General features: G+C 50.9%; 8 protein-coding genes across 8 annotated transcripts; 3 read left to right on the forward strand and 5 right to left on the reverse strand.

Moving 5' to 3' along the window:
• The first annotated feature begins 256 nt into the window (after nt 1-256).
• Nucleotides 257-2,229, forward strand: J3458_011790 (uncharacterized protein). The gene is made up of 2 exons (XM_007810476.2): nt 257-1,499; nt 1,553-2,229. Exons 1-2 carry the CDS (start codon nt 700-702, stop codon nt 2,034-2,036), a joined length of 1,284 nt encoding a protein of 427 aa, XP_007808667.2. The 5' UTR covers nt 257-699; the 3' UTR covers nt 2,037-2,229.
• A 1,633-nt stretch (nt 2,230-3,862) lies between these two features.
• On the forward strand, nt 3,863-5,731 carry J3458_011791 (uncharacterized protein; the record flags this gene model as incomplete). The annotated part of the gene is made up of 6 exons (XM_066119998.1): nt 3,863-4,040; nt 4,116-4,160; nt 4,233-4,279; nt 4,342-4,620; nt 4,820-5,074; nt 5,144-5,731. The coding sequence occupies 6 exons, from the start codon at nt 3,863-3,865 to the stop codon at nt 5,729-5,731; spliced, it is 1,392 nt and encodes a 463-aa protein (XP_065975116.1).
• Nucleotides 5,732-11,218: 5,487 nt separating this feature from the next.
• Nucleotides 11,219-11,485, forward strand: J3458_011792 (uncharacterized protein; the record flags this gene model as incomplete). Its single annotated transcript, XM_007810473.2, has 1 exon — nt 11,219-11,485. The coding sequence occupies one exon, from the start codon at nt 11,219-11,221 to the stop codon at nt 11,483-11,485; it is 267 nt and encodes an 88-aa protein (XP_007808664.2).
• A 303-nt stretch (nt 11,486-11,788) lies between these two features.
• On the reverse strand, nt 11,789-13,099 carry J3458_011793 (uncharacterized protein; the record flags this gene model as incomplete). The annotated part of the gene is made up of 2 exons (XM_007810471.2): nt 11,789-12,257; nt 12,333-13,099. 2 exons carry the CDS (start codon nt 13,097-13,099, stop codon nt 11,789-11,791), a joined length of 1,236 nt encoding a protein of 411 aa, XP_007808662.2.
• A 1,391-nt stretch (nt 13,100-14,490) lies between these two features.
• J3458_011794 (uncharacterized protein) lies at nt 14,491-15,349 on the reverse strand. Its single transcript, XM_066119999.1, has 3 exons — nt 15,115-15,349; nt 14,955-15,051; nt 14,491-14,885 (listed from the first exon to the last, which is right to left on the reverse strand). The coding sequence occupies exons 1-3, from the start codon at nt 15,212-15,214 to the stop codon at nt 14,693-14,695; spliced, it is 390 nt and encodes a 129-aa protein (XP_065975117.1). The 5' UTR covers nt 15,215-15,349; the 3' UTR covers nt 14,491-14,692.
• Nucleotides 15,350-15,511: 162 nt separating this feature from the next.
• On the reverse strand, nt 15,512-18,216 carry MCH1_1 (putative monocarboxylate transporter mch1). Its single transcript, XM_007817910.2, has one exon. It carries the CDS (start codon nt 17,918-17,920, stop codon nt 16,139-16,141), a length of 1,782 nt encoding a protein of 593 aa, XP_007816101.2. The 5' UTR covers nt 17,921-18,216; the 3' UTR covers nt 15,512-16,138.
• Nucleotides 18,217-18,864: 648 nt separating this feature from the next.
• J3458_011796 (uncharacterized protein) lies at nt 18,865-20,995 on the reverse strand. Its single transcript, XM_007817909.2, has 3 exons — nt 20,164-20,995; nt 19,836-20,113; nt 18,865-19,770 (listed from the first exon to the last, which is right to left on the reverse strand). Exons 1-3 carry the CDS (start codon nt 20,880-20,882, stop codon nt 19,088-19,090), a joined length of 1,680 nt encoding a protein of 559 aa, XP_007816100.2. The 5' UTR covers nt 20,883-20,995; the 3' UTR covers nt 18,865-19,087.
• Nucleotides 20,996-23,222: 2,227 nt separating this feature from the next.
• On the reverse strand, nt 23,223-24,245 carry J3458_011797 (uncharacterized protein). Its single transcript, XM_007817907.2, has 2 exons — nt 24,176-24,245; nt 23,223-24,119 (listed from the first exon to the last, which is right to left on the reverse strand). The coding sequence occupies exons 1-2, from the start codon at nt 24,177-24,179 to the stop codon at nt 23,326-23,328; spliced, it is 798 nt and encodes a 265-aa protein (XP_007816098.2). The 5' UTR covers nt 24,180-24,245; the 3' UTR covers nt 23,223-23,325.
• Nucleotides 24,246-25,683: the final 1,438 nt, after the last annotated feature.

Below are 25,683 nucleotides of genomic sequence, written 5' to 3' on the forward strand. Positions count from 1 at the left end.
GTTGGGGTCAGGCCTAGTCAGGCCCAGTCAGGCCAGGTCAGGCCAAGTCAGGCAGCCACCGCCTGCCGGACCATGGACCAGACGGCGCCAGGCTTGAGCACTTGGGTACTTGCGCACTTGGGCCCCACTAAACGCTGCACCAGACCACTGGCGGCGCAGACTATGCTCCGTAGCAGCTGTCAACACTTCACATGTGCACTGTGAATCGCCAGGCTGGTTCAAATGCTGGCAGCACGCAGCCACATGGGCGCTGCATCAAGCCCCCAGCGAGAAACAGTGCAGGAGCTCTTCACTCGACTTGCTAAGGCTGGTGAAGTCGAGCCTGGTTCGATTTATCGCGACGCTCTGCAGTATCCTTCTTTCTACCCAACCTCTTCCATTGTTACTTTTATCATTTTTTTTTTCTCTCTCCCCGTCTCGCGCCCTGAATTGTTTAGTCCAACTAAGTCGTACGCGCAGCCACCATCACCCACACCCCGACCGCCCAGTCCACACCGACGCCGCGCCTTCACTCACCGTGGCCGTATTCCCATGATTAGTGATAGCCGCCAACACGAGTGCAAGCAGTCGACTCAAGTTGCACAATCGCCAAAGACAAATGCATGATTCCTAGGCCCATTTCAGCGACCAGCGCCCGGCTACTTGGTACTGGGCAACGAACATCTTACTGTGTCCGCACGCGGAAATCCACTAGCCGCCATGGTCTGTCCGACTCAGATCAAATTCTACGTTCCAGAAGAGTGTCGAACATTCACAGAATTCCCGCGCTTACCGCCTGAGGTACGGCAAAGAATCTGGGAGACCTATCTGTCTACTCCGGGCGTCCATTTCCTCAAGCTGCAGACCAAAGAAGGAGATTGGAGCTGGACAGAGAGGCGAATGCAAGATGCCTTTACAATGCAGGAAACGGAAGGGACTGAGGACGGAGAGGAAATGCCCACGGTTCTGGAGAACGACAGAGTGCCCAGGGAGTCACATCAAGCATGCTTGATACCAGTTGGCCCATGCCCCAGGGCAGATGTCTCGCAGTACCAAGCTTTGCGAAGGCAGCTTGCAATATTGTCACGGACATGTGTCGAATCTCGCAACGTCGCCAGGCGATTAGCGGATAGACCAGAAACTCTGAGGTTGGGCAATGGGAGCATCGTCTCTCTGGGAAGATCATCCGACCTCATCTACTTGGACTACTTCCCGCCAAGCCTTTACCAAAGCAGCGGCAATTTGGAAACAATCCCGGATTGTCCCGACCTCGCTCGCATAAAGCGAGTCGCAGTACGCTTCTCACACACATGGTGGCCTACAAAGAAGCTGTGCACGTGCGATTCGTGCCGGAAAAGCAACGGTCTGATACACAGAGGCGTCTATCCAGCCCACCTCTACCAGCTGCTGGCCCGGCATTTCCCCAACTTGGAAGAGTTCTTCTTTATAGACTACTTCATTGTGCACAAGGGCAGATGCCAGCACAAACATGACGGGACGCCGGTAAAGGGCCCAACCATGCAAGTTAACCTTCGCAACCGGCGTGCCGCGCAACACTGCTGACAAAATGTAGACGCACAAAGCGTTTTCAAGCAGGCAACAGATCGTACCACGAAGCAAACGAAGAAGAGTGGATCATTAAGAAGAACATATTGCAAATAACGGAATGGCTTCGCTCAAGTTTTGTAAGCTACGCTATGAATAGCCCGCTTTGCCATCATAAAAACCCAGACAATGTTCGCTTCGCAGTTTTGGCATGCGAATGGAACATTTCTTCTCCTGCAGAGAAACCAGCAACTTCACTGGTGTTGGAAACTAAACTCAAAACTGCCGGCATGCTCCTCGGCGGGTCGACCAGGAGGCATCATTCATTGTCCAAGAGACACCAATCGTGGCTGTCCGAGGCCGAGGCACTAAACAATCAGTCGTCGAACGAATCTTTCGAGAGGATGATGGGCACGGAAGATGCTCGCGGCACCTTTGTATTTCCTTCGCTTTCTACCGTCCCTCCATCAAATCAATCCCCGCATCGGCACGTTCAGGCAAGTCAAGCGTAGAACGCAACCGACGTACTGAAACTGGCCTTGCAGTAAATCGAGCGAGGAACGGTGTATTTGGTTAGTCTTTTTGTCGGCGACTAGAATCCAATTACCCCCTGTTTGTTTATTAGCTCCTAGAACAGAATGACAAACAACAATATTTACCACTGTTGCTGCGGACAAATGGAGCACACCGTGATCTGATCTCCCGAGTCGAGGTCCACCGTAACTGAAGAACGGTGTGAGCAAATTGGCAAGATGGCGTCTTGGTCTATTACCGCCGCGTGGGTGTACCGGCTGAAGTTGATTCAGTTGAGAATGGAACAGGCCGAGACTGCAACGGCATCGGCCACCTATGTAGATGTAGACAAGCCACACTGCGACGCTGGCTTTGTGTGGCCGGGCTGGCAGGGAAATGCTGAACTCATACATCAAAGCCGTACATCCGCCACTAAACGACAGAACGAACTTGTTGCTTGCATGGATCTGCCAAAATAGACTCGGGGAGATTTACAGTTGCGCGCAGGCACTGTACATAGATTCCGGGCCGTCACTTAATCCTTAACTGTACATATTTCCAAGTTGAGGATTGAGGTCACGCCTCATACTGATGCAACTAAACACTGAAATAGTTTATGTAATGAAATGATGAGTATATATACTATAGAACGCCTTTTTATTTCAGAAATGTGTTCATGTATAAGCTGCGCCATACACGGCTTTGGATGTGTAGGTTGGCTTTTTTATGATGGAAGTGGCTGTAATGCAGTCCCTGATGGCGTGTAAATGTAAGCAATATTTGTGCGCTAGTAGATATATCTAAAGGCACTGTAGGGACTATTTATCTACTTGAACAGCAGTGCGTGCATTACTTGAATATCTATAGTAGGGGTCATGGGTATTCGATCACTTTAGAGTTATGGAACGCCCGCGGGTAGTTGAATAGTTATATTTACAAATTATATTCAGGTATTATATATATTAAACGAATAAGTGATATACTTTATAGAAATGACGATTAGTGTTATTTCTACTTTAAAGTAACTAATAGTAATAATCTATCATATCAGCTTATTAAATCATTAAAAAAAAATCAAAAAAAGGGGCTAGGTGGAGGGCATTAGAAACACTGTATTTTGGCCGTACCTAGGCCAGGGAACCGTAACTAACCACTTATATCAACTTATTTTTGATAATCCTAGTATCGCTCTGCTGGCATCTCTCGCACAGTGAGGTTTGAGAGTTCAAGTCAGGACTCTTCAAGGTGCCCGAGACAATATCCCATACATTGCTGGCTCATTGAATCTGTGACTTCATTTTATGTTTACTCAACTGCGTCATCTTGCTACAAGTCCCTGTACTGCATAGTTCAAGCATTAGTATCAAAAGTTGCCAAGCGCTGGCTCTAGGTGAGCCGTCGGGCGAAAAACGGGCGGAAGATGTCGATGCCGGCATATGACGCCAGCCCTCCGTACCCGCAGGAGCAGAGATGTGCCGGCTTCTTCATTGCTGCTGCGGTTCTTCAACTCCTCTGGAAGTTTGAATTCCGTCTCGGTCGACAAAACACGGTGAAGGAGCACCATGATTGGGTGCTGATCTTCAGCACGGAAAATCCACTTGAAATGGCGACATGGTGTTATACCCATTTTGGATGCTAACATGTAACACCTTGCGTTTTGCACGCGATATGGATGCTTAGCACACGTCTATTGCCTTTTCATGCAGCATTATCTACAATATCTGAGCGAATATTTCTAGACCGGTTCCTCAGAGCCCTTGACGTTTACTCACTTCCAAAGAAGTGAGACACTTGCCTCAGCCGAAAAGGTCTATTTCGTACCGCCATGGCCAATCTCCCCGCAGTTTCATCTACGGAAAAGGTGCATGTACCGTCTGAACCGAGTGGTGGCCCTGGTGCTACAGAAGAAATCAATGAGAAGTTGCTGCTTCGTAAGATTGACGCGAAGCTCCTGCCTGCGGTCGGAATTTTATACTTGCTTTCCTTTCTCGATCGCAGCAATGGTGAGCCAATATAAAGATAGCCAATCTTCTTCGTCATGGGTGAAGAGAAATCGTCTAGCTAATGCAATGCCTTAGTGGGCAACGCTCGTATCGAGGGTCTGCTCAATGACATCAATGCAAGTACGTGTCGCCATTCTGCCGTTTTGAAAACACTTGAATCGTCATGAAGAAACACTGACTGTTGCGACAAAGCCGGCAACGAATATCTTACTGGTTTGACGGTGTATTTCATCGGCTACGTGCTCTTTGAGGCAAGGTGCAGCTTGATGGAAGCAAAGGCGCGTTTTCTAACGGCTCCCAGATTCCCTGCAACATCATACTCAAGCGGACAAGGCCGCGTCTATGGCTTCCCACACTCACGATAGCCTGGGGAGTTGTGGCTACGCTGCTTGGCCTTGTACACAACCTGGCCGGGTTCCTTGTGGCGCGATTCTTCCTCGGCGTCACAGAGAGCGGCTTGTTCCCCGGCGTAGTCTTTTACTTTTCCATGTGGTATAAGCGCCGAGAGAGACAGTACCGCATTTCGCTCTTCTTTAGCGCTGCCTCTCTTGCCGGCGCATTCGGCGGCATTCTTGCCTTTGTAAGTTTTTGCCATGATGGTCTTTCATGACATTAGTCTTGTTGCTTTCACAGGGGGCTGACAGTATGAGGATCCAGGGCATAGGCAAGATGCAAGGAATAGTCTGGGCGAATGGATGGCGCTGGATCTTTATCCTGGCAAGTGAAAGCCGCCTTTGCCATTGGAATCAAGCAGACTGCTGACAATTTTAAACTCACAGGAGGGGCTTGCCACCATCGTCATCGCCTTTGCTGCATACTGGTTCATAGAAAACTACCCCGAGTCCTCCAAGTTCTTGTCAAGGCCAGAAAAGGAGTTTATCCAGGCTCGCTTGGCTGCGGATAGCGATGCCACCCACCGTGAAAAGTTTACATGGAGTGCAGTCTATGACGCGTTTCGTGATCCAAACTGTTGGCTCTATGGACTGGGCTTCCATACCATGAGCTTGCCGTTGTATACGTTGTCTCTGTTTCTGGTATGTTGGAGCCTCGATCCATCATGTTCGAATTAGTTCCTCGCGCATGTAACTGACTTGTGGAATCAGCCTACCATTATCAAGGATCTAGGCTACACGGCAGCGACGGCACAGCTCCTGACCATTCCGCCCTACGCACTGGCCTTTGTAACAACGCTTGCTGTTGCCGTATGCTCGGAGAGACTCGCTAGACGCGCACTCTTCATTGCGGCTTCAGCCGTCGTCGCTGCAATAGGCTACATCATCCTCCTGTCTAATACAGATCCCAATGCCCGGCCGGCCATATCGTATGTGGGAACCTTTTTCGCCGCTGCGGGCATTTATCCTGCTACAGCGTTGGTTCTCTCCTGGCCTGCCATCAATGTCTCGGGCCAGACGAAGCGAGCCACGGCAAACGCTATGCAAATTAGCATCGGAAATATAGGTGCGGTTCTGGGTACACAGCTGTACCGATCCAACCATGGACCGAGGTTTGTTGTTGGTCATGCCACGGCGTTGGCGTATCTCGTTGCAAACATTGCTGTAGTGAGCGTGCTGGCGTGGAAGTTGAAGAACCAGAATTTGCAGAGGGCGCAAGTTGCTGACGAGATTGTGGACGTTGGAATAGCAGAGGACTGGAAGGGTGATGGGGATGCTCGGTGGAGGTTCCAGTACTAAACGTATATATATATATATTTGTGTGTGTGCGTGTAGAGTATAAAGCGAGTTAAAGGCGATCAAATTTATGATAGTTCACTTTACATGAATCATATTTCTGTTATTGAATATTTAAATAATGCCTTTCAAAATACTGTTTTACTGTCTTATAAATTATTAGAACTATTATAAATCACCCCCGACGGTTCACATCTCGTTATACATTGGCCTGCGACTCTTGTGTCTGCCGGCGAATCCAATCAAGCAGAAACCACGATGGTGGCTTTGCAGCATTGTACGCATGGTTCAAGTCGATAGATCCGTCCAAAAAATTCAGTCCTTGCCAGTCGCGCGCCACCAGTGTTGCAGGCTTGTGAAGGGCGGTGCGGCATTCGCCCAATGGCGACGGCCCGTGGCATCATATACTGCTAGTGGCAACATCTTCAAGTTAGAGATTCTGCTAGGCTCAAGTTTAATACCATGTTGACACCCGGCGTCACAATTGGCCTCGGACCGGCGGCGCTCCAAGTCATCTGGTACGCATTTCACGTGGCGGCCTGTTTCTGATCGGAAGCCGCGGCTGATATGAAGGAGCTTACCGTTTTGATACCAAGCGAACGAATCATAGACACAATCGTAGTCACTCTCCAAGTATGGCCAGAGTTCCACCTCCACGTTTCGTATCTCGATGTGTCCAAGTGGCCGCCGAGATAGGGAGGCGAAGTAGCGGTCTTGCCTGTTGAAAACTAGCCTAAACCAAAGTAAGTCTTCTCTGGATACCAAGTCGTTTGGTCCCTTTTATTGTTTCGTCTTCTTTTAGTCCAGGAATGATTGTTTCGACCCGGTCCAGGCAGATACCACTGGATCAGGCGAAGAAATGTCGCGCAAGCACCCTCCTCCACTACAGTTTCTGCGTATCGTCGAAACCAGTGAAAGATGGACAAGTCGCCGAGTAAGAATAGAGCAAGCCACCAAATGCCCACTCTTGGCCGGTGAAGAGCTAAAGCTTTGACTAGAATTTCCAGCTTCCCGCCGTTGATGGTTTGGTCTAGTATGTTTATAAACGAAGCCAGCCACGGACTCACTAGGTTACAATCAATATCAGGCTGCCAAAGAGCGCTCCATAGAACAGACCCAAGCGAAGGTGGATGTATGCTGAGTGACATGAAATACCGAATGTCGCGCAAATACTCCAAGACGCTTGGCTTCTTATGGTTCCTCGGGTCCTTGTTATTTACTGTTGGACGCATATCGGGTTGCGGAAACTGAGGCGTCATGGTACAAAATCAGTAGAATGGAAACATGAGAGCGGCGAGGAAACCCGCCCTGCAAGGAGGCAGTGTCGTCAATCTTTCACCAGATAGTTCTATATTCAGATCAAATAACTGACACAGCTCCAACAGCAGGCTACTTGCCCCTGAAGAACTTGGAGCCGTAAGGTCTCCAATTGGTGCCGGCGATGTTGTAACCAGTTTTGGATTTTTCGCTAAGCATGCAGCCCAGGGCGGGAAGAGCTTATTATCAGCCTTTGAGCCCATCTTGTAGTACAAAACTGCGCAAAGCCATCTAATGAGTGCAGCCGATACACCGTCGAGATATATGGCCGGCCCATTACACCTCGACTTGGGGAATATACGGTGTTTCGAGTATCGAACTTACCGGCCTTGCATCTTAAAGAGCCGGACTAAGAGGATATAAGACCAACATAATGTGAAAACGGCATGGCTCTATGCTATCCCCGGGATACTGCCCGATAGTATCGTGGACGCATCTGGATAGATCTCGCACCGAATTGGGCCATCAGTTCCCAGTAGAAAGGTAACTCGCGGTCCGTTTAGGATTGACGAATCACAATCATCCTGTTTAGTAGCCTCAACACAGTCTGGTCGAGGCAAGTACCAACGTGGCCTTCCGTGTAGATGTATGCCATTGGGCACTTTTGCTGGCAGACATGGCACATCAAATAAGGCGATGTAAGGATCCAGAGCCCCGGCCGGCCATAACCCTACGGGGATAGCTTCCGCTTGCCTTCAAAAATGACTCCATGTGTCTATACCGTCGTGAAATATTTGGCCACTTTCTGCGGGAGTTGGTATAAACGTATCATGCTGCTCTCCAACAAGTTGGGATGGAAATGACCCAATGGAGGAGGTGCTAGTGCATAACGGATGTGAATCTTGTGATGCCTGTGGTTCCATCCAAGCTGATGGAGAATTATTCGTCGCCATGGCTCAAGAGAAGGCAGGGAAGTGTTGCTGCAGAAGCACGTTTTTGAAGCGCCGTGCTACGTGATATTTAAACCTTTTGATTCATATAGGAGAAAATGATTTAAAAGAGTGGCTATAGCTTGTAGAGAAGATACACGTGACTGAGGATAAGCGAGCCTCGGCCTAAATTCGGCCAGACGAGGTCTCTCCCTGCTTCTCTCTGTTGGTTCCCATGAACCGGATAGCCCAACATGTGAAGTTATCGGTATTTCGTAGCGGACTGGTTCATCTTTATCATCTTTATATCACACAAACACACACACACACACAAAAAAAAAACGGTGCTCCTTGGCTTGGAGGCTGACACAACACCCTACTAGTACCCATACCTCTAAAGATATTCGGTGAAGTGCCGTCAATAATAACGGCTAGGCTTAGCTCGAAGTCAACGTTGGCTCTTAACGTCCTCTCGTACCTTGAATTATTTGTAGAGTAGGTGAGAGAAGCTCACAAGCAGAGGGGTTTGCCCGAGGTGTAGGAGTTTTGGGTACTGGGATCGTCAAGTGATGAAGGGGTCAATGAAAAAACCTGTCACAGCTATAGGTATCTATCAGCTGCATCTCTTATTCAGTATTCAAGCGTCATCAGAGTGGATGAGACCTTGCTGTCAGAAGGGTGAAAAAAGAAGTATGTGTGCGGCTCAGGCTATAACCATGACTGGTACGAATCAGGCGTGAGTATTTCAGCTACATGTCGAATTTTAAGCACGTAAAATCTAGGCTTCATATATCTGGCTGAGCCAGGCTTAAGTAACTCTCATCCTTCGGGAGTGAGGCTTCTCATCTCCCTAGGCACTCTTCATCGATAGTCAAGTGATGAGCCTGTTTCCCATCTAAGCAGAATTTGACACATACTGCCTTCATTGCGGCATTTTCCATAACTTCGAGAGCACAAGATCATGGGAGGTTCACTATATATACGGCGGGATATGCACGGCAAATGATGGCTGCAGGACGCCTTGCATCATGGTACCAGTGGGAAAACGTCTCCTGGACGCGGTTTGGCCAAGTAATCAGCAGGAATTCTGTCGTTAGGCGGTCGCTGTTGTGGAATTAGCAGTTCAGGCAATGCATACAAATCTCTGATGTAACTTTACCTGTAGTTTCATTGCCCACTCTCTGACATCATCGTAATTCTTACATTTGTGATTTGTATTGAAGTCAGGGAATGGAAATGGCTTCTCCGAATTCGCCCACACCTGACCAAGCACCCCCGTGTCAACATTGCACATCAAGACTTGACGAATGGCGTCGAGACAATGGGCTACCTCGAGGTAAGTATAGTTCTTGGACGGCGTAGGATATTCTCCCGAGGGGAGGTTCGGGCCAAGGCACCTACTGATATGAGGGCGGAGGATGACATCTTCATTTACAAACTCGTGCTCGCCTAGTTGCTTGTAATGGTCGTAATTGAAGTAGAGAGATTTTCGTACGAGGTTCTGAAGAGAGGATGTTAGTTTTTGGAGGTTATCTGAGCAGGAGAAGCGACCAACGAGACAATGCAAATGATGCATTCCTTCCACATTGACGAGAAATCCTTCACCGTACTTGGCTGCTCTCTGAACAAAGTAAGGATTTAATCCACTGGCCAAACCATCTTCGTACGAGATAATCCCGGCTCGATCTGTGAGGATTAGAACAAGAGAGATTGAGTTTTAAGACTTTGTTTCTTACAGTCCACTCCTAGATCTTCCCAGGCTTTATCTACCTCTGGGGACCCCTGCTGCCTGTAAATATTTTCTCTCATAAATGAGCCATTGAATACTTGGGTCTCATATTTAACGGATACATCCCTCAGGACGGGAGCTGAGTTCTATCAGTTCCACCGCAGAGCTCACTGGCCGACTTGAGGTCGCTTACACCATTGTGAAGCATATGCTGCGCATTCTGCATCTACCGATGCTTTTCGCATGGATACTCGTGTTCCAACCCAGAAAGATGGAATGCAGGCGACTACAAAGACCGAGGCGAAGAAGCACGATTTGGCGAACCACCTCGACTTCTTCCTCCGTCCAAGCACCTCGTGTTGCGACAACCCTAGATCATCTTCTGAATCGCCAGCGCTGCTTGGTAATAAGCGGTGCTGACCTGGCTCTTTGGACATTGTGTTTTGATCGTAGTTCACCGTGCTGCGACGAACTGAAACCTGTGAGAGGCGATAAAATGCATTGTTCGATGGAGAATCGGAATGTTTGTCTCAGCTCTCGCACACCGCTTTAATGACAATCTGCCAGAGTCAAGTAAGCTAATCATTGTTTGCACCAATAAAGCCAGTATTTCCCTGCATAGTGCTTAGAGCTATAAGAAACGACATTCCCCATCCCTCAGCTGCAGCCAGCCGGTTGGGCCGGGATGCCTCTACTGAGACAAATGTGGCACCTCGTTATTTCTAGCCTCTGACTTGGCATCGGTCGCGACGCTAGATGGCCAATACGAGGGCCTCGATGTGTCTATTACGGTCGGGCGCTGGGTAGGCGGAGATCTCATTTGTCCTTCGGCCCTATGGCGTTTTCGGACAGGTAGCTCGGGAACTATAGAGCTGCGGCTGATGAATAGCTCCGCCCGCAATTGAAGCTTGTCCGACAACGTTTTGCGGATGGTAGGGCTGGCAGAAGGAAAAAGGGGATGGTAATGCCGGTCTTGAACCTGATCAAAGACCGGTTTGGAAATGGCTGACAGCCATCACCTGCATAATTACCAGCCACCGTGCTTATTGGGCTGCGCTGCATGACGACTGCCGAATTCCCTCTGGAGAGGAGCTGCTTGATATTAAAAACTGGGCGAATTTGCATGCTAGGGCTCATATGATCGTCAATTACGTCTATTGACCAACCAAGAGTTCCCATGAATGACCATGGCCTCCGCGGGTTGAGAAATACTGGCTCTTAGTAGAAGCATACTGCTGTCCTGCAGTGAGACGTGACTAAAAGAGTCTCGAGCCTCGTTGATAGAAGTGGCGTCATGGTTGATATCACTTCGTCACCGCCGCCATAAGTAGCTAAACGTCGGAGATGAACAGTTCCCGCAAGGCTTGAATAGTCTGATATTGGACCAACCTCAAATGCAATTGCCACGGCCATCATGCCAGACTTAAATGTCGTGGATTCTTCCTCTAGGAACAATAACACTTCAACAATAAAAATAAATCCATCTGGACAAACTGCATTCATTAATTCAGTCACTTGAACCCACACTCGACTATCTAATCTACTCGAGGTCAGCAAAGCCTACGTACTCTCGTCATGAAGACTACACTAGTCGCTCTCCTCGCCGCGGCCGTTGCTTCTGTCTTCGGTTCGCCGGTCCCCGAACCGGACCCGGAGGCCAACCCCGTTGATTACGGTGATTATCCACCTCCAGAGGGCGGATATGGTGATTATCCTCCTCCGGCTGGTGGATACGGAAGTTATCCGCCTCCGGAAGGTGGTTATGGGTCGTATCCAGCGCCAGAGGGCGGCTACGGCGAATACCCGGCCCCGGAGGGTGGATACAAAGTATACAAGGAATAAGAATCAAGGAAAGATTGCTAAGCCGGTGGTCAACAAGTGAACAAGGGGTGTAGGCAAGGCATAAGAGGGGCTAGTACGGGTTGCCCATACGGGCCATAATTCTCTCTTTGTGTTAGCTACTCCAACGCCGAATTGGAGAATGCCAATGGCAATAATAGTGAAGCGAACACAGAATCATAAACCACCTGTTTCAGAATTTTCAATGGATGATGATTGACGTGGTTTTCCTGATATTGTTCGCATGACGTGGATAGGTCCTGATAACGTAACACCCCTAAACTCCATCTATCCCCTCGATTCTGTTCACTTCTTGCTTTGCAATCTTCTTGTCCTGGTGCGTCGTAGGGGGGTACCGGTGGCCCAGATCCGGCGCGGACGGAGGAACAAGGACTTTATATCCCCCGCCGTGCTGGCTTTTATAAGCTGAGCCGGTGCGCCCTGACACTTGATTTTGCCGCCGGCAAGAAGAACAACGTGGTCGGCGAGAACGTCGACCTCGTCCAGGAAGTGCGTCGTGAATATGATGCTGCGCTTGGCCCGCTGCTGGAGGAGAATCTCCCAGATTGCTCTCCGCGAAAGGGGATCCAGCCCGGACGTACACTCGTCAATCAAGCACACGGACGAGTCGCCGACAAACATGCAGGCCAGCTGCAACTTGCGCTTCTGGCCACCACTAAGCTCCCTGGCCTTGAACTCGCGCTTGGGGGAGAGATCGCACTGCCCGATCAACTGCTCCAGCTCTTGGCTGGACCGACTACCAGACTTGATGCCGCTGCAGATGCGGACGTGCTCCTTGACCGTCAGGTTATCCCACAGGGTGTTGCGCTATGGACAGATACCGACCTACGATGGCGCGGCTTCCAGCGAGACGGACCCTCCGGTTGGGTTAATCAAGCCCGACATCATATGGAGAGTCGTCGTCTTGCCCGAACCGTTGGGCCCGACCAAGCACATAATCTGGCCCTTTTGCGCCTCGAAACCGATGCCGTCTACGGCCGCGACCGTCTTTTTCCTACGGCAAAAGCAACAGCAGCAGCATATCCGCGACAACAAGCTTGGTTTGAATCGTTTTCTCAACTCACGAGTCTGTACAACGGCGCCCGTCGAGTCGGTTGATGGCCGTGGAGTAAACCGCCTCTTTCGGTAATGGATGCCGTGAAGAGTCTTCTCGACCCCAATGGCAGCCGCGGCATAGATGAGAATATCGAAGCCAAGGAAGAGTAACAGATTGCTCTGGCTGACCGAGTACGAGGTAGAGAAGAGCCCGGCCGTCTCGGCGGGCATCTTGCCAAGGTCCGCCGGAAGGCCGGCAAGCTGCCACAAGGACATTTGCTGGGTAAAGTACACGCTGTTGGAGCTGGGGAATAGGAACGAGAGCGCCGCGACTGTCGCATGCCGAGGATGCGGCCTGGACTCTGAAGCGTAAATCTGTGCGGCAATGGACAGAACGAGAAAGACAAAGATGATGTACACGGCGGATACTCGCGACTTGGAGAAGAAGGCCGAGGCGAAAGCCGTCGAGCTGTCGACCGCAAAGCCGAGTAGTATCTGCCAACCGATGAGTGTGCTGGCGCTCGAGCTTGGGAACGCCAGGCGCTGATACAATGCTCCCATTGCAACGTAGCACGGCATGGCAGCCAGGTCGAGCGTCAGCAACCAGCTCAAGACGCGGGATAGTCTCCTTCACGGCTCCCTTGTGAGAGGGGCATATTTTGATATATGTACCAACGGGACGCGGCCTGCAGCAACTCGCCACGGCATTGAAATCTTCGTATCCCATGTAAAATCTAGGGATACGATGAAATCTGCGCTTGGTGGCCAAAGATTTCATGTACGCGGCCGATCCGCCTGTGGGGTGAATGCGATTATCGTCAGACCCCCATTGATCCAACAACAACCGCCAATATGGTCCAAGCCTAAGGCTGGAGGATCGTACCGACTTGCGTTTGGAACTACATACATTGACTCGGCTGGATGCAACCTCAAGGCGCCTTCGATGCCCTCGGAGATGGGCCGACGCGGCCAAGGGACAGCGGCTTGGCAGGGGAAAAGGTGACTCTTCCAGTTCGGGCAGGAATGCTTCTACAATATTGAACGGCATTGGCCGAGCTCGAGACGGCACAGGGTCGTATCAATCAGTTGCTCGCCGTGTTACGTACTTGACGACGCAACCCGCTTCACATGGGTTGCTTTGGGACCGTTTGACGTGCCAGAACAACCCAGCACAACCCCCTGACAGACTAGCCTGCCGTGGTAGCTGGCATTGGAGACTGCGTGTATTGGTCTTGTTTGGCCGCTGCCGACAGAACGTCGTGCGCGGCCGTCACCGGTGTCCAAATCTGATGCTCAACTTGGTCGGAGGCAACTTGTGTCAACCTGACTCAACTCCTTGTTTACATTGACAACTGCCGCAGTTGACACGACGCACGAAACCACTCGATGGAAAGAAAAAAAGTCGTAGTTCGAGGTTGGAACGAAGGATGGAAGTCTCAAGCGGCGACATCCGTGGCTTCGCCGACTCAATGATCAACACTTCCCATGGGCGGTGAGGCAGGAAGAGAAACGAACCACAGCGACGGTCGTCTTGCCTGGTTCCGGTTACCGTCAAATAAGAAACCCAGCCAGATGATTCTAAATTGACTTGTTGTGCAACGTCGACGCACTATCTATAAAGCCTCAACATTGGATATATGCCATTTCCGGCCAACGGGGGGTTCCTTGGTAAGAACCACCATGCCTTTACTCCTCACGAGACAGCCTATAAGCCCAGCGACAGATGAAGCATAACCCCGAGGAACGCCAAATAACCTTATTGAAAGCAGATGCCGCAGGCAATGGCACCTACACCTACGACCGACGAGATATCTTCACATTCCCGTCCCAACAAAACAGCCCAAAAAGCCAACCATGTAATTTCCAAAAACATGGCACAGAAAACAGCTAGTTCTCAAACAAAACTCAAAACTCAATTAAACCTAACACCAGGATACGCAGAATGCAAAAAAGACGATGCTGCCGCAGCGGGACGCTCCGCAACACAATACTCCTATGTCGAGTGTCTAAAGGCCACATTTATACGTTGAGATATCGGGATATGCGGTCCAAAAGTCGCCATTACTACACCTTGTTCCCCCTCCATGGCCCAAAGGCCGACCCTGATAAACTATCGCGCAACCATTTTACAACACGCACACACTTGCCGCCTCCTCACGCCTGAGGAACCGCCATCATGGGCGGCTGAGCCTGGTACGCCCCCGTGACAGTCTCGCGGCCCTTGACCTCGTTGTCCTGCTGCGTGAGCGCGCAGCATATGCACCAGTAACTCGTGCAGCAGTCGCCGCACAGGCTGCCCTCGATGTTGTACCGCTGCCGGATCTCCTCGCGCTTGAACATGTTGTACCTAAAAACGCGTGGCTGGTCAGAACCCCCCATGCCTATCTATATTCACGTCGGGAAAGAAAACACGCACAAGCAGCCACAGCCGGTGATGAGGTGGATGGCACCAAAGGTGACGCACTCCTTGGTCTCGGCGTCGGGGTCGATTCGTCCGGATGTTTTACCAAAGACTGCGTGGAAAACTTGAGCATGCAATCCAAGCGAGAAGGATGGAAAAAGACACACAAACTTACTGACACACGGGCAACACCAGGCCAAGAAACAGTTGCCGCACCCAGCCCAGCCGCAGAGCCCCTTCTCCCAGTCGCCCTCGGGCCTCATGTTGTGCGCCATGGCCAACGTCTCGTTGCAAATCTCGGACCGTTCGATAGCGTGTGCTATATCAATTATTCAATTCGCAATTTTCCGGCGCCAGGGAAAAACAAACAAAAAGAAAAAAAACCAAAAGTTGTGCGAGAAAGTCTGCAGTGCAGGGCACGGGTTCATCGTCGCACGACATCTTTATATAATCTGTCTTCCCACTCCCCCCATCTTTCCTTGATCCCTTGTTTCTTTTTACAAACTCCACCTCATTTCATTCATCTGGCATATTTCATGCAATCTCTCCAGCCATTTCCCCGTAGGGCTGAGCGGCCAGAGAAGGTCCCATCACGGCCGACGGGCAAAGGAGCCCACTACGACCATCATCTCGGCTCCGCCCTGAGATATAATTCGCGACTTGGCTTCATTTGCAGCATAGCCGTCGGCTTGGGCCAGACATGGAGGAATTTCTAGCCATGATCGGATGGCCAACGAATGCAGATCAGGATCGCCGACACGGACTTCCAAACGGCAAACTTCGTTCCTGCTCGGGTCAAAGATGCCGTTGTCCAAGCATGAAATCGACACGTTACTTCCACTTGAGCTCGTATGAAAGATGCTTAGCAACATCCTGGCTATTTCGCAAAGCGGGAAATGACCCTTGTCGCTGCTCAATAGCCGGACTACTTGAGTTGGGGACCTAGATGGTTGACAAGGGGCAGCCGTAGGTTAATTTTGCCGACTGGGATAGCATCCCGGGTCAATAACAAGCTGCTACTTTTACGCAGCAATGATTCGTCAAGGCAGAAATGCTCAGATTAAAATTTCCGGCCAAACTCCACGTGAAAAAATGATGCGGCATACTCCGTACATGTGACGCAGTATCTCTAGGCGCTTTACTCCGTACATGTTGCTGATTCCCCCCAAAAAGAAATAAAGGGAGAAAAAAATTGATTCTCAAATAACAATCTCCCGTTCTTTCCAACCACCTCTACCTTTCCATGCAAACAACACCGACACACACCCCAGCCAGACACATATTCCCGCGGCCCAAAATGTCGCCGAGTAGCAATGTTTGCCGTAACAAAACAAATCGTCGCCCGTGCCATCGGACGGTGGCGAGGACCCCTTGGCGCCCGCCTGGTAGATACCCGAGTAAATGAGCCCCCAAAAGGTCGACCCCAGAGCTGGCAACATGGCGATTATGCCAAAGTTGGTGGCAAAGTTCTCTACGCCCCAAATAATGGTGACAATCAGAGGCGACAAGCTAAAGACGGCACCATAGCCAGCTCCTACTAGACCAGAAACAACCCAGAAGCGGTCGGCATGATTCTGCACAACCCCGGAGGCGAGAAATATGAAGCCTACAGACATGAGCATTGCGAAGAAGAGGATGAACGTGACGCGAGAAATGGTGAGGCGTTGGAGCCGCGAAGACTGGTGGATGCTGTGGTGGGAGGAGGAGAGCTGGAGGTGTTGCGTCTCCGGGGCGGGAGCAAGCAAGTCGGTAAGGCTGCCGATGAGTAGTCGTGAAATGGTGCTGGTGACACCAAAGATGGAGACGTGTGTAGCGACCGAGGTCGTCTTGCCAAAGCCCTCAGTTTCGGGAGGCGTCAGGGTGCCGATGACGGTTCCAAGGTTGTTGATGAAGGCTTCCGCAGGACCAATCATGAGCAAAAAGCCCAGGGCGAATTGCCACATAGTACGGTCTGTGAGAAACTGAAGCGTCTCCACGTTGAGAACCCGATTCTTTTTCCACAGCGCGTCATCGTCCTTTGATGGGTCTAGCAAGGGGCCGGATTCTGCGTTTGCCTGGTTGCCCACGGAAGCGGCTGAGCCGTAGCCCGGCTGTGCCCGGCCGAGAAGCGTGCTGCCATTGAGCAGACCGCTCGATTCCAGTTCCTCGATGGCTTCTTCGATGAGGTCCTGCTCATCGACGACACGCAGCAAGAAGAAGCCGAGGAAGCCCATGACGGAGAGCAAAATGGCCAGGAAGAGGAAGAAGCGAAATACGTCAATATCGCCCCTGGACCCGTCGGGTTTCGTTTCGTACAAGAAGCGGCTCCCGAATTGGCTCAACCACATGCCGCTCAGGCCAAATCCTGCGATGGGCATGGCCAGAGCCAGCCCTCTGTATTTGCCCTTGCCAAAGTTCTTTGCGCATGTCGACACCGAAGCCATGTACATGCTGCAGGTCGCTGAGCCGACGCACACAAAGGCGAAGATCATGGCCGGGTACGACCATTCATTTCCCACGCCATGCGGCTTCCCGAGGACGTTGTAGTCGACATCGAGCTTTCGGTATATCGCGGCGGCAGTACCGTAGCCGGTTCCGAATAAGACGGCTGACAAGAGCGAGAGCGGTGCAACACCAACGCGGTCGCATACGTACCCCACGACGGAGATGGGGAGGTACATGGCCACGGAGCCTGCGATGGCGACGCCATTGACCTGGAACTGGGTGTACCGTAGGCGGGACTGGAATCGCGGGGCGTATAGCGAGAACACGACAATGGAGCCGGCACAGAGGGCAGCACAGGTGGCGAATATCAGGGAGGTGATGCGCACAACTTGTTTCTGGCAGAGTAGGCGGCGGCGCTGGGCCGACTCCTGGTCGAAGCTGTCGTCGTCGTCATAGGCGCTGATGGTTGATGACGCTTCGCTATCTATGACTCGGGCGATGGGGGTTGGGGCGGCGCGGTTGAGGGCATCGGAAGATGAGGACGTGAGCATCGTCATCGTCTCCGATAACACCGATGACGGCCGCCGTTGGAAACGTTCGCAGTAGAGTAAGGAGACTTTCAATGTTTCGTGTTTATGCCGTTGAGAAAAGAGGAGATGGAAAAACAGAGAGACACTGCACAGGGGATGTGCAAGCAATTAGGGTGACTGGATGTTGGACTGGGCTGCGATAACGGAAGCTCGAGATGGCACTGGGGCCAAGGCTAGGCGGTGGGGAGGCCACGGGGAGGCTGCATGACCTTGGAGAAGTGGCACCGAGTGGACCAGATTAGGTCACACTGGCAGCGGCTGAGCGCTTGGGTCAAGGAGCTTGAGGTGCCATGGAGGGAACGCGGCTGACTATCAAGGGGCCTGTTGATGATTGATGTGCTGGCCAGCAAATGTCACGTAATCGGAGTTGACTTGGTTTCATGGTAAAGCTGCCCCTCACCTCTACGGCTTCTTTGCCGAGTACAAGCCGCTTACGTAGGCATTGATCATTCCAAAGTCTTCCGTGGCGCCGACGGGAAAACGAAAAGCCAGACCGCGTCAATGCCCTGGGGCAGGAGTGTGATACTGGTTGGTCCTGTTATAGGTCTGCCAGCTGCACTACCAAACGTGGAGAACTCTCCCGGTACTCCGTAGTGCATGCTTGCTTATCTGGTATGATATAACTACTAGTTATCACAGGTCCCACCCGGCTGGTCCAACGTCCGCAAGCCACGTGCAATCAATTGGCACTTGACACTTCATGTTCGCCATATTCCGGGACACACAAGGAGATGCGCAGCTAAGCACCTCCCTAAAATGGCCCGACGGGCACCAAAGCGGGACCCATTCCGGGCGCTGTACCCTCAAATGCTCGTCAGTCTCGATGCTGACATCTGTGGGGTTCATGTTGGCAAGGCAGCGAAGACTACAATTATGTAGCTGCGGGGATGAGCACCCAATTAAAAGCTTGATTTTACATGGTACCTGAATCCCTGAACATTTTATATGATAATATAAGTACCCATAAAAATCTAGGTTACAAAACGCTATATCATAAACGCTATAATCTTCGCTATTTTTAATGTCACTTGACGTCACCAGCTGCTACCCGGGGCCCTGTGGATACTGAATTGACATATTAATAAGTGAATCGCCCCGCAAACGGCTCAAAATAAGTTGGCGGTATAGGATCAGTCAGCCTTGAGGTCCCTCCAGGCTCCTTGGACCATTCATAACCGGCAACCTCGTCTCCTCGGTAAATGACCACACCAAGATACCCTGCGACGTGACGTGTATCTGAAAGTCTTCGTCGCCCAATATCCAGCAATGCTCCGACACTGGCACGCACTTATCCAATTCCTTCAGAAACAAGACGACATCATCCGCCGCCACCTTATCAGGGTCTGGTCGTCGATCTGCAGAGTCCAAATGCACCAACCGAGGGATGGAAACGTGCTCCTGTGACCATGTCGTCAGCAGCTCCTCCTGATCGCATGGGCCAAATAGCGACGGCTCATAGTGTAACTGCAACCGGTTGATGATGCCATTTCCACCGCTTTTCACAAACTTGCGCTGTATGAATGACTCCTTGTAGACGTTGAATGCTGTAGTCGCGAGTTCTACGATTTGTACAGGGTCAATTCCCAAATCGCTGGCCGTAAGTACTGTGCCGAGATTGTATAGCCCATTGGGGCCCATTTTCGAACATGGCAGTGTGACCTGGAAGGGAAATTGTATGGAGTCGTGGTCGTCGTAAGTGTTGCTTAGCGAGTCTTCCTGGACGAGTTCCTGCCATCTTTTGGTTGGTTGACCACCTTCGTAGCGAACCACAGACATCAAAAAGCGGCGTTTCTGAGATTGTCCAATTCCGCCGGAATCTAGGTGGCAGTGTTGGCGTCAAAGTGCAGAAAGACAAAGTTTGGGGGAAGGCGGGCCGACTTACCCAGTTTTGACCCAAACATAGACGCCACATATAACGTGTCTAGTTTCTCGGGGTGCAATATCACACCAGGGCGTGACCTCGGGCCTTCATAGTCCTCGGGCGGCCGATTCATCTCCCCAGATACGTCGATCTCGGTAGCCCCGCCCTTCCAGGACCAAGCTACCACCAAATGTTGTCTTGTGACGAATGCTACTCGCTCGCCTTGGACAAAACATCTAGCAAAAGGGCCAGGTAGCGTAACACGCCTCCAGTCTTTCAGATCGGTGTGCCATATTTGCCTAGACGAAGTTAGTAGACCGGCACAATAGGTGGGCTGTCTCGCGCTCACATCGTATTGTAGTTGGATCCAGCGCCACCTCGCTTCGCAACAAACACGAGAAGCTCACGCGACATTCCCTGAATCATCAAGTTTTGGCCCCGAAGATGCATTTCTGTCAAGCTACAGTCGTGGCGTTCACATGTGCGCAAATCGTCCACGACAATCTTGAGATCGTTTGCCTGCCATGCCAGGCGGCCCCTGTCGTAGAAAGCACCCGGTCCCTCTGACATAAAAGATAAGCGACAACGATTCAAAGGCTCTTCTGCTTCTTCTCCGGGCCTTTTGAACACCGGACAGTGTCGCTCTCTCCAGAGGATGAAGGATGAGCGGCTTGGCCGGGCGTGCCGTCTTCGAAGGGCCTTTGCCATGGACGCCTGGACAAGTTTCTGTGGTGATTGAGGGTTGCCGAGCTGTTTATGCTTCTCTATGAGGCCGGGGAAGAAGAAATGACTCAGTGCTGTGATGACGGCTCCTTGGGTCCACGACGAGTACCAGTCGCGACTCACCAGCCGGCAGTTCGCAATGTCGTCTAGCGTGAGCTGTATGACGATCAAGGAGAGTATCTCGGCGGGCAGATCTGGTAGTCCAGCCAGACCAGTAACGGGGATGCCGCCGCTGCGAAACTTGCCGCGAAGATACAGGAGATCCCAGGGGGAGAGTGTGGCCAGAAAAGCATCGACATTGGAGCGGCCGACGGCTGGCGAAGGTCCTTTACCGGCCGAGTCCATCCGGGCGCGTAAAAGTCGAGATTAAGGTCTAGTTTTCCGCTCAGACCCAAATAGCAAATCTGCGACAGCGTCTGCGACTCTATGGTGACGTGTATGGAATGTGTGAGGATGAAGATGGGGTGGCGCTGAGGATGTCAAAATGGCACCTGGGGCGTGGCCACGCCACAACTTATTCATTTTGTGTGCGTGTGTGTTTACCCCTCTATTTTGTGTGACTGACCAAACAAAATATATCAGCATAAAACAACATTAATTTTTCTATCAAACAAATCTTGCGCAATGGGTTGCGGAAGTTCGAAGTAGCAAAATGACCAGAACAACGCATACGCCGCATCCAAGCCTAAACACCGCTCGAACCCCACCAGATTTATCAATCTGCACCACAGGATAATATTTATTTGATAGCCTATTTAATTAATAGATATATCTAAGCAGAGTTCATCAAAATATCTGTATCAAAACTAGCTGACTCATAAAGGCGCGACCATACAGATAGGATAGCTTCTACGGAGTTACGGGGTACTGAATTACCCTGTAATAACTTATCGGGTCTGGTGTCTAAGCCACAGGATAAACTCTCCCCATTTGGGACTTCTCATTCCCGCTTCAGCACGCAGCCTGCATTCATATGATGGCATCTTGCACATGTTCGGCCAGTCCCTGATAGGCGGCTAATGGCTGGCCGAATGGCTTCCACTCGCAAAACGAGCTTCCTCTGCATTGAAATACGATATGCTCTCCGCTAATCGTGAGCCACGGGCAGATTCTCTGGCGCCTATGAAGGCCGCTGACCGCAGACGTGGCCGCCCTCTTGACAATTTATTCTTCCCACCCTATCTTCGTCGCTTATGGCGAGTGGACAAAATGGAAAAAGGGGAATTGCAGACCATCTCTAGCAAGGCCATGTTATTCCAAAGAAGCCGAGGACAGGTTGTCGTGGTGTCTCCAACTTCTCGCCTTGCTTTTGGGATGATTTGACAAAGATCCACCTCTCTCGTGCCTTGCGAGAACTCGATCGACGGAACAATCGACCAGGGCATCATCCTCCAAAAGGTATGGAATTCGTTGGCGTATCATCTGGAGATATTGCTGCATTTGCAAGACACGGCGGGCCAGATCTTGGCCATCTTGGAACGGTAAGATTGACAATAACCGTTGAGATTCTGGTGTCATATAGACTCATCCTGCCATAGCAGCCAGAACCCTCTGTTGTTCCCTACCCTATAACATGACTTCTATCCTCCGTCTCGTCGCAAAGTCAGTGACCACAGTCGTGCGACAAGCCTTTCTTCAGCAACTAGGCGGTCATCCGCATACGACGACAACCTTGAACAACATCTTATCGATGACAATATTTACCAAGACGAATATGAACTTCAAGACGGCCCGTCAACCCCAGAGCCTTCTGATATGGATAGTATTAGACAACATCTGTCAGCCGCTAGAGCCTCTTTATCACCATCGCGCGTTTCAGACGCTACATTTGGTGACTTTAAACGGAAGAATAAGACTGATTCTAAAGGCTCGGTAATACGCAATATGATTCCACTCATTGCTGGCAGCGCTGATATGCTAAATGAAGGCCATCTCACGATTCTCATTTGGGCCATCTACAATGTCAACCATTGCTGTTGCCGAGAAGATTTGGAAAATTCATCTAATATGGATGATTTGATACAAGACCACGATGTATGACCCCGGACTACCTAGCCTCTCCCCGTACCCTCCGAAGTGAAGCCAACCAACTCTGCTCACGACAATATCAGCAGTCACAGCGCGCCCGCACAGCTTCGATGTCTGACTGCGAAATCCATACGCTACCATTTACTCTTGTCACGGAGTCTTAGATCCCCATGACCCCCGCAAATGTTCGGCCCAACATTGGCAAAGCTGGAATTGAACTGAACCACTAGTTTCGTACTCGAGTCATCCCGAATGCCGGGTGTGGATTTACTGGCGAGCTGTGGAATCTTTATTTCCTTACTGCTTCACAGAATGAACCCCCCATTTGGCACAGGTGCAATTTCGTTGCGGCAGTCTTACGTTGGAACACGACCTATCGTAGGAGCAATGCCCGTGTTACACAAATCAAGAATATAAGGCCTGTTGACATTGGACTCTGCTTGTAGCAACCCTGTCTATTCACGCACCATTAACTCTCCAACTACAGCTGAGAGTCTGCGGGAGCACTCAACTCTTTCCAGGTAAGTAAATTAAATAATTAAGCGGTTCACAATAGCTGAAAGCACCAGAGGTTTCCATTTTACATACATCAAGGGCCAATACCAGCCACTCGGTGAGGCTTGCTCCAAGATGAGGCTTAAGCGGAGCAAGTAAAATTTAATTACTAATTAGATTTGATTGATTAAAAAAATAATCAAAACTAAATTACAGGTCAAAACTTATCAAAGATTCCGAATGCGAACTACTCTCTGGCCGGCTGTTAGGACTCCAGCTGCGTAATAGCGGGCACGAGAGGATAGTTTGGGATGAGTCGCGCAGATCCTCCAGCATCGCGAGACTTTGGCAGCCAAATGGTCAAAAAAAGACCGGAGCGGTCAAACAAGGACTTGGAAACAAAATCCTTTGGCAACAACTGCTCCAAACCCGGCTTGGCCGCCACGGCGGCGACACTTTTCCTTGCCGAAGACTCGTCATTTCCCCTTTCTTTCCTAAAAGCCAGCTGAATGCCGAACATTTTATCTTCAGCATTATAAAACAGCCAAAAGGCCGCAGCATTCTGTGCCTCAGCCGCGTCCTTCAACTTCTGACAATGCTCGCGCAAAGTTGTTTCCGCATCCGCAGCGTCGTAGGACCAGTATTGTAGGCGACCAACGGCGTGCTCCTCGATCGGAACAAAGCTATGCGCGCCGATTACTTTCCAAACCCGACAGCTCGGCTCCTCAAATAGCGGCCGCTCGAGAAATTTGGTCTTGGGCTCATCGCCGACCTCGTAGTCCTCACGCAGCCAGCGGGCGTATTCCTTGGCGTTCTCCCAGGTATCGAATAGATAAGAGCCGCCGGTGAATTGCTTGGCGGTGATTTCATCGTAGCGGAATGGCAAGTACTTCATGTACATTCCCGGGCGCTTGTCCATGGCCAGACTGTCTTTGTACTGGGAATCAATGCATGCCTGGAGAGGAATACCAGGAACGCCGACCGTGAGCTCGATGGTCACTGCGCCTTGAGCTGGAATCTCTCCAGTCTCGTAGCCGATGACTTTTCCATCTGAAACGTCTGGGTGAGATGTTAGAAGGCTGCATTTGGGTATGCCAGCATGGACGAAGACGGACTCATCTTGTTGCGAGAATGAAGCTGGAATCAAGGCAGGTGTAAATTCCCCCAAAACTGACAAGTCTGAATGGCTGATGGCCGCCCTGGGAATGTCCGACTTATATTCCACGAAATACATGCATGGCAAATCCATCATGTGATGATGGTCGTCGAGTGGCGGTTCCGGCTCCAAGCCCCGGAGCAGCTGAAGTGTCCCTCGCATCAGCCTCGATAGAAGCCTTGTGGCCACCACCAATTAGACCGGGCCTAGATTCCAGTTGGTCGCGCTTTGTAACTCTTGTTGAATAAACCCGTGTATGCTGGTGCTGGCGTTGAGGAATGCTTAATGAACATGCGGCGGTCACTGAGCTTCCCTTCTGGCAGCTCTCATGACATCGACTAGGCGCGTCGAATCCGCGACATGGCAAGACTGATACGATTGCAATCCTAGGTTCTAAATCCGACCGCCTCTGTCATGGGATTCCCCGTCTTTCGATAATGCAGCCCGTTGCTTGGCATCGCGGCTTACGTCTTCCGCCCAACGCTCGAGTAAGTAAATGTTCTTGGTGACGAGTGCTCATTATTGAGGTGGCATCTATTACGCATGTTTCTGAATGAAACCAACGTCGTACTCTTCTACTAATAAAAAAAGACTCCCAGGGTATGAATGAGGCAAGGTATTACACGGCAGTCCTTTATTTACAACGGGATAGTGTATTCTAAGCTTCCTTCTTTTTTTTATAGCGTCGCCACACTTTCGTGATTTTACCAGCCGGGCCTGTTATTGTCGTCTATACAAAAAATTTACACTTGGTAGGGTTAATACATGCGGTCGCTCAGTTGCCCGGCTGTCTTGGAACCTAGAGCTGGTTGCTGGCAAACGCCCAACGGCTACCCGCGCTCGATTAGCACCTCGCCCTAGCCTACAGAGATCTTTCCTTGCGCGCAAGTCTAACAAGTAAATTATATAAGCGTAGATCTCTTAAGGCGTTGTCTTGGTGAAAACTAGCTTCAATAACTCTTCCACGAGAACCGTCTACTATCCTAAGCCGCTCCCGCACTATTCTGCTCGGCCTGGGCCGTTCAGCCTGTAGAATTTGATCCCCTGGAAAACGACGCGTGTCTCGTACAGTCAATTGATGCGGCAACGTACGACTCCCCACAGTGCATGGTGGTACGCTGACCCATCGAGTCATGATGCTTGGATTTCGCATCCCCAACGTCAATTGATGCGGGGCATGGACTGCTCCTGTAAGAAGAAGAACTCGACGTCGCTCTAGGCTCTCCGCGGACAGGTGACGGTATTGTTCCGGGGTACGACGCGTCCCTGTACATGATGAGTGTATCAAACTCTATGTGATGAGGTCAAGTGCATGTTGACTGCCTCCATTTGCCGCAATTTGTCTGATTGCTCCGTGGTAACTAGTATAGCAACGCGTCGGGTCTCGAGATGGGAGGCCATGGTGGAGGTCGTGGCTCGCCGGTGGACTCTAGTTTTCACTCTTGACCGCTCCCACATTGGACGAGA

Source organism: Metarhizium acridum, assembly GCF_019434415.1.
Source record: "Metarhizium acridum strain ARSEF 324 chromosome Unknown scaffold_234, whole genome shotgun sequence".
Taxonomy (NCBI): Eukaryota; Fungi; Ascomycota; class Sordariomycetes; order Hypocreales; family Clavicipitaceae; genus Metarhizium; species Metarhizium acridum.

Coding starts and splice junctions, on each gene's coding strand:
- J3458_011790 (XM_007810476.2), top strand. CDS start 700: ATGGTCTGTCCGACTCAGATCAAATTCTACGTTCCAGAAGAGTGTCGA. Junction 1,500..1,552: donor CCGGTAAAGGGCCCAACCAT/GCAAGTTAACCT, acceptor GACAAAATGTAG/ACGCACAAAGCGTTTTCAAG.
- MCH1_1 (XM_007817910.2), bottom strand. CDS start 17,920: ATGACGATGCTCACGTCCTCATCTTCCGATGCCCTCAACCGCGCCGCC.
- J3458_011796 (XM_007817909.2), bottom strand. CDS start 20,882: ATGGACTCGGCCGGTAAAGGACCTTCGCCAGCCGTCGGCCGCTCCAAT. Junction 20,114..20,163: donor GGATCCAACTACAATACGAT/GTGAGCGCGAGA, acceptor AACTTCGTCTAG/GCAAATATGGCACACCGATC. Junction 19,771..19,835: donor TATGTTTGGGTCAAAACTGG/GTAAGTCGGCCC, acceptor ACTGCCACCTAG/ATTCCGGCGGAATTGGACAA.
- J3458_011794 (XM_066119999.1), bottom strand. CDS start 15,214: ATGGCGCACAACATGAGGCCCGAGGGCGACTGGGAGAAGGGGCTCTGC. Junction 15,052..15,114: donor CTGGTGTTGCCCGTGTGTCA/GTAAGTTTGTGT, acceptor TTTTCCACGCAG/TCTTTGGTAAAACATCCGGA. Junction 14,886..14,954: donor ATCACCGGCTGTGGCTGCTT/GTGCGTGTTTTC, acceptor ACGCGTTTTTAG/GTACAACATGTTCAAGCGCG.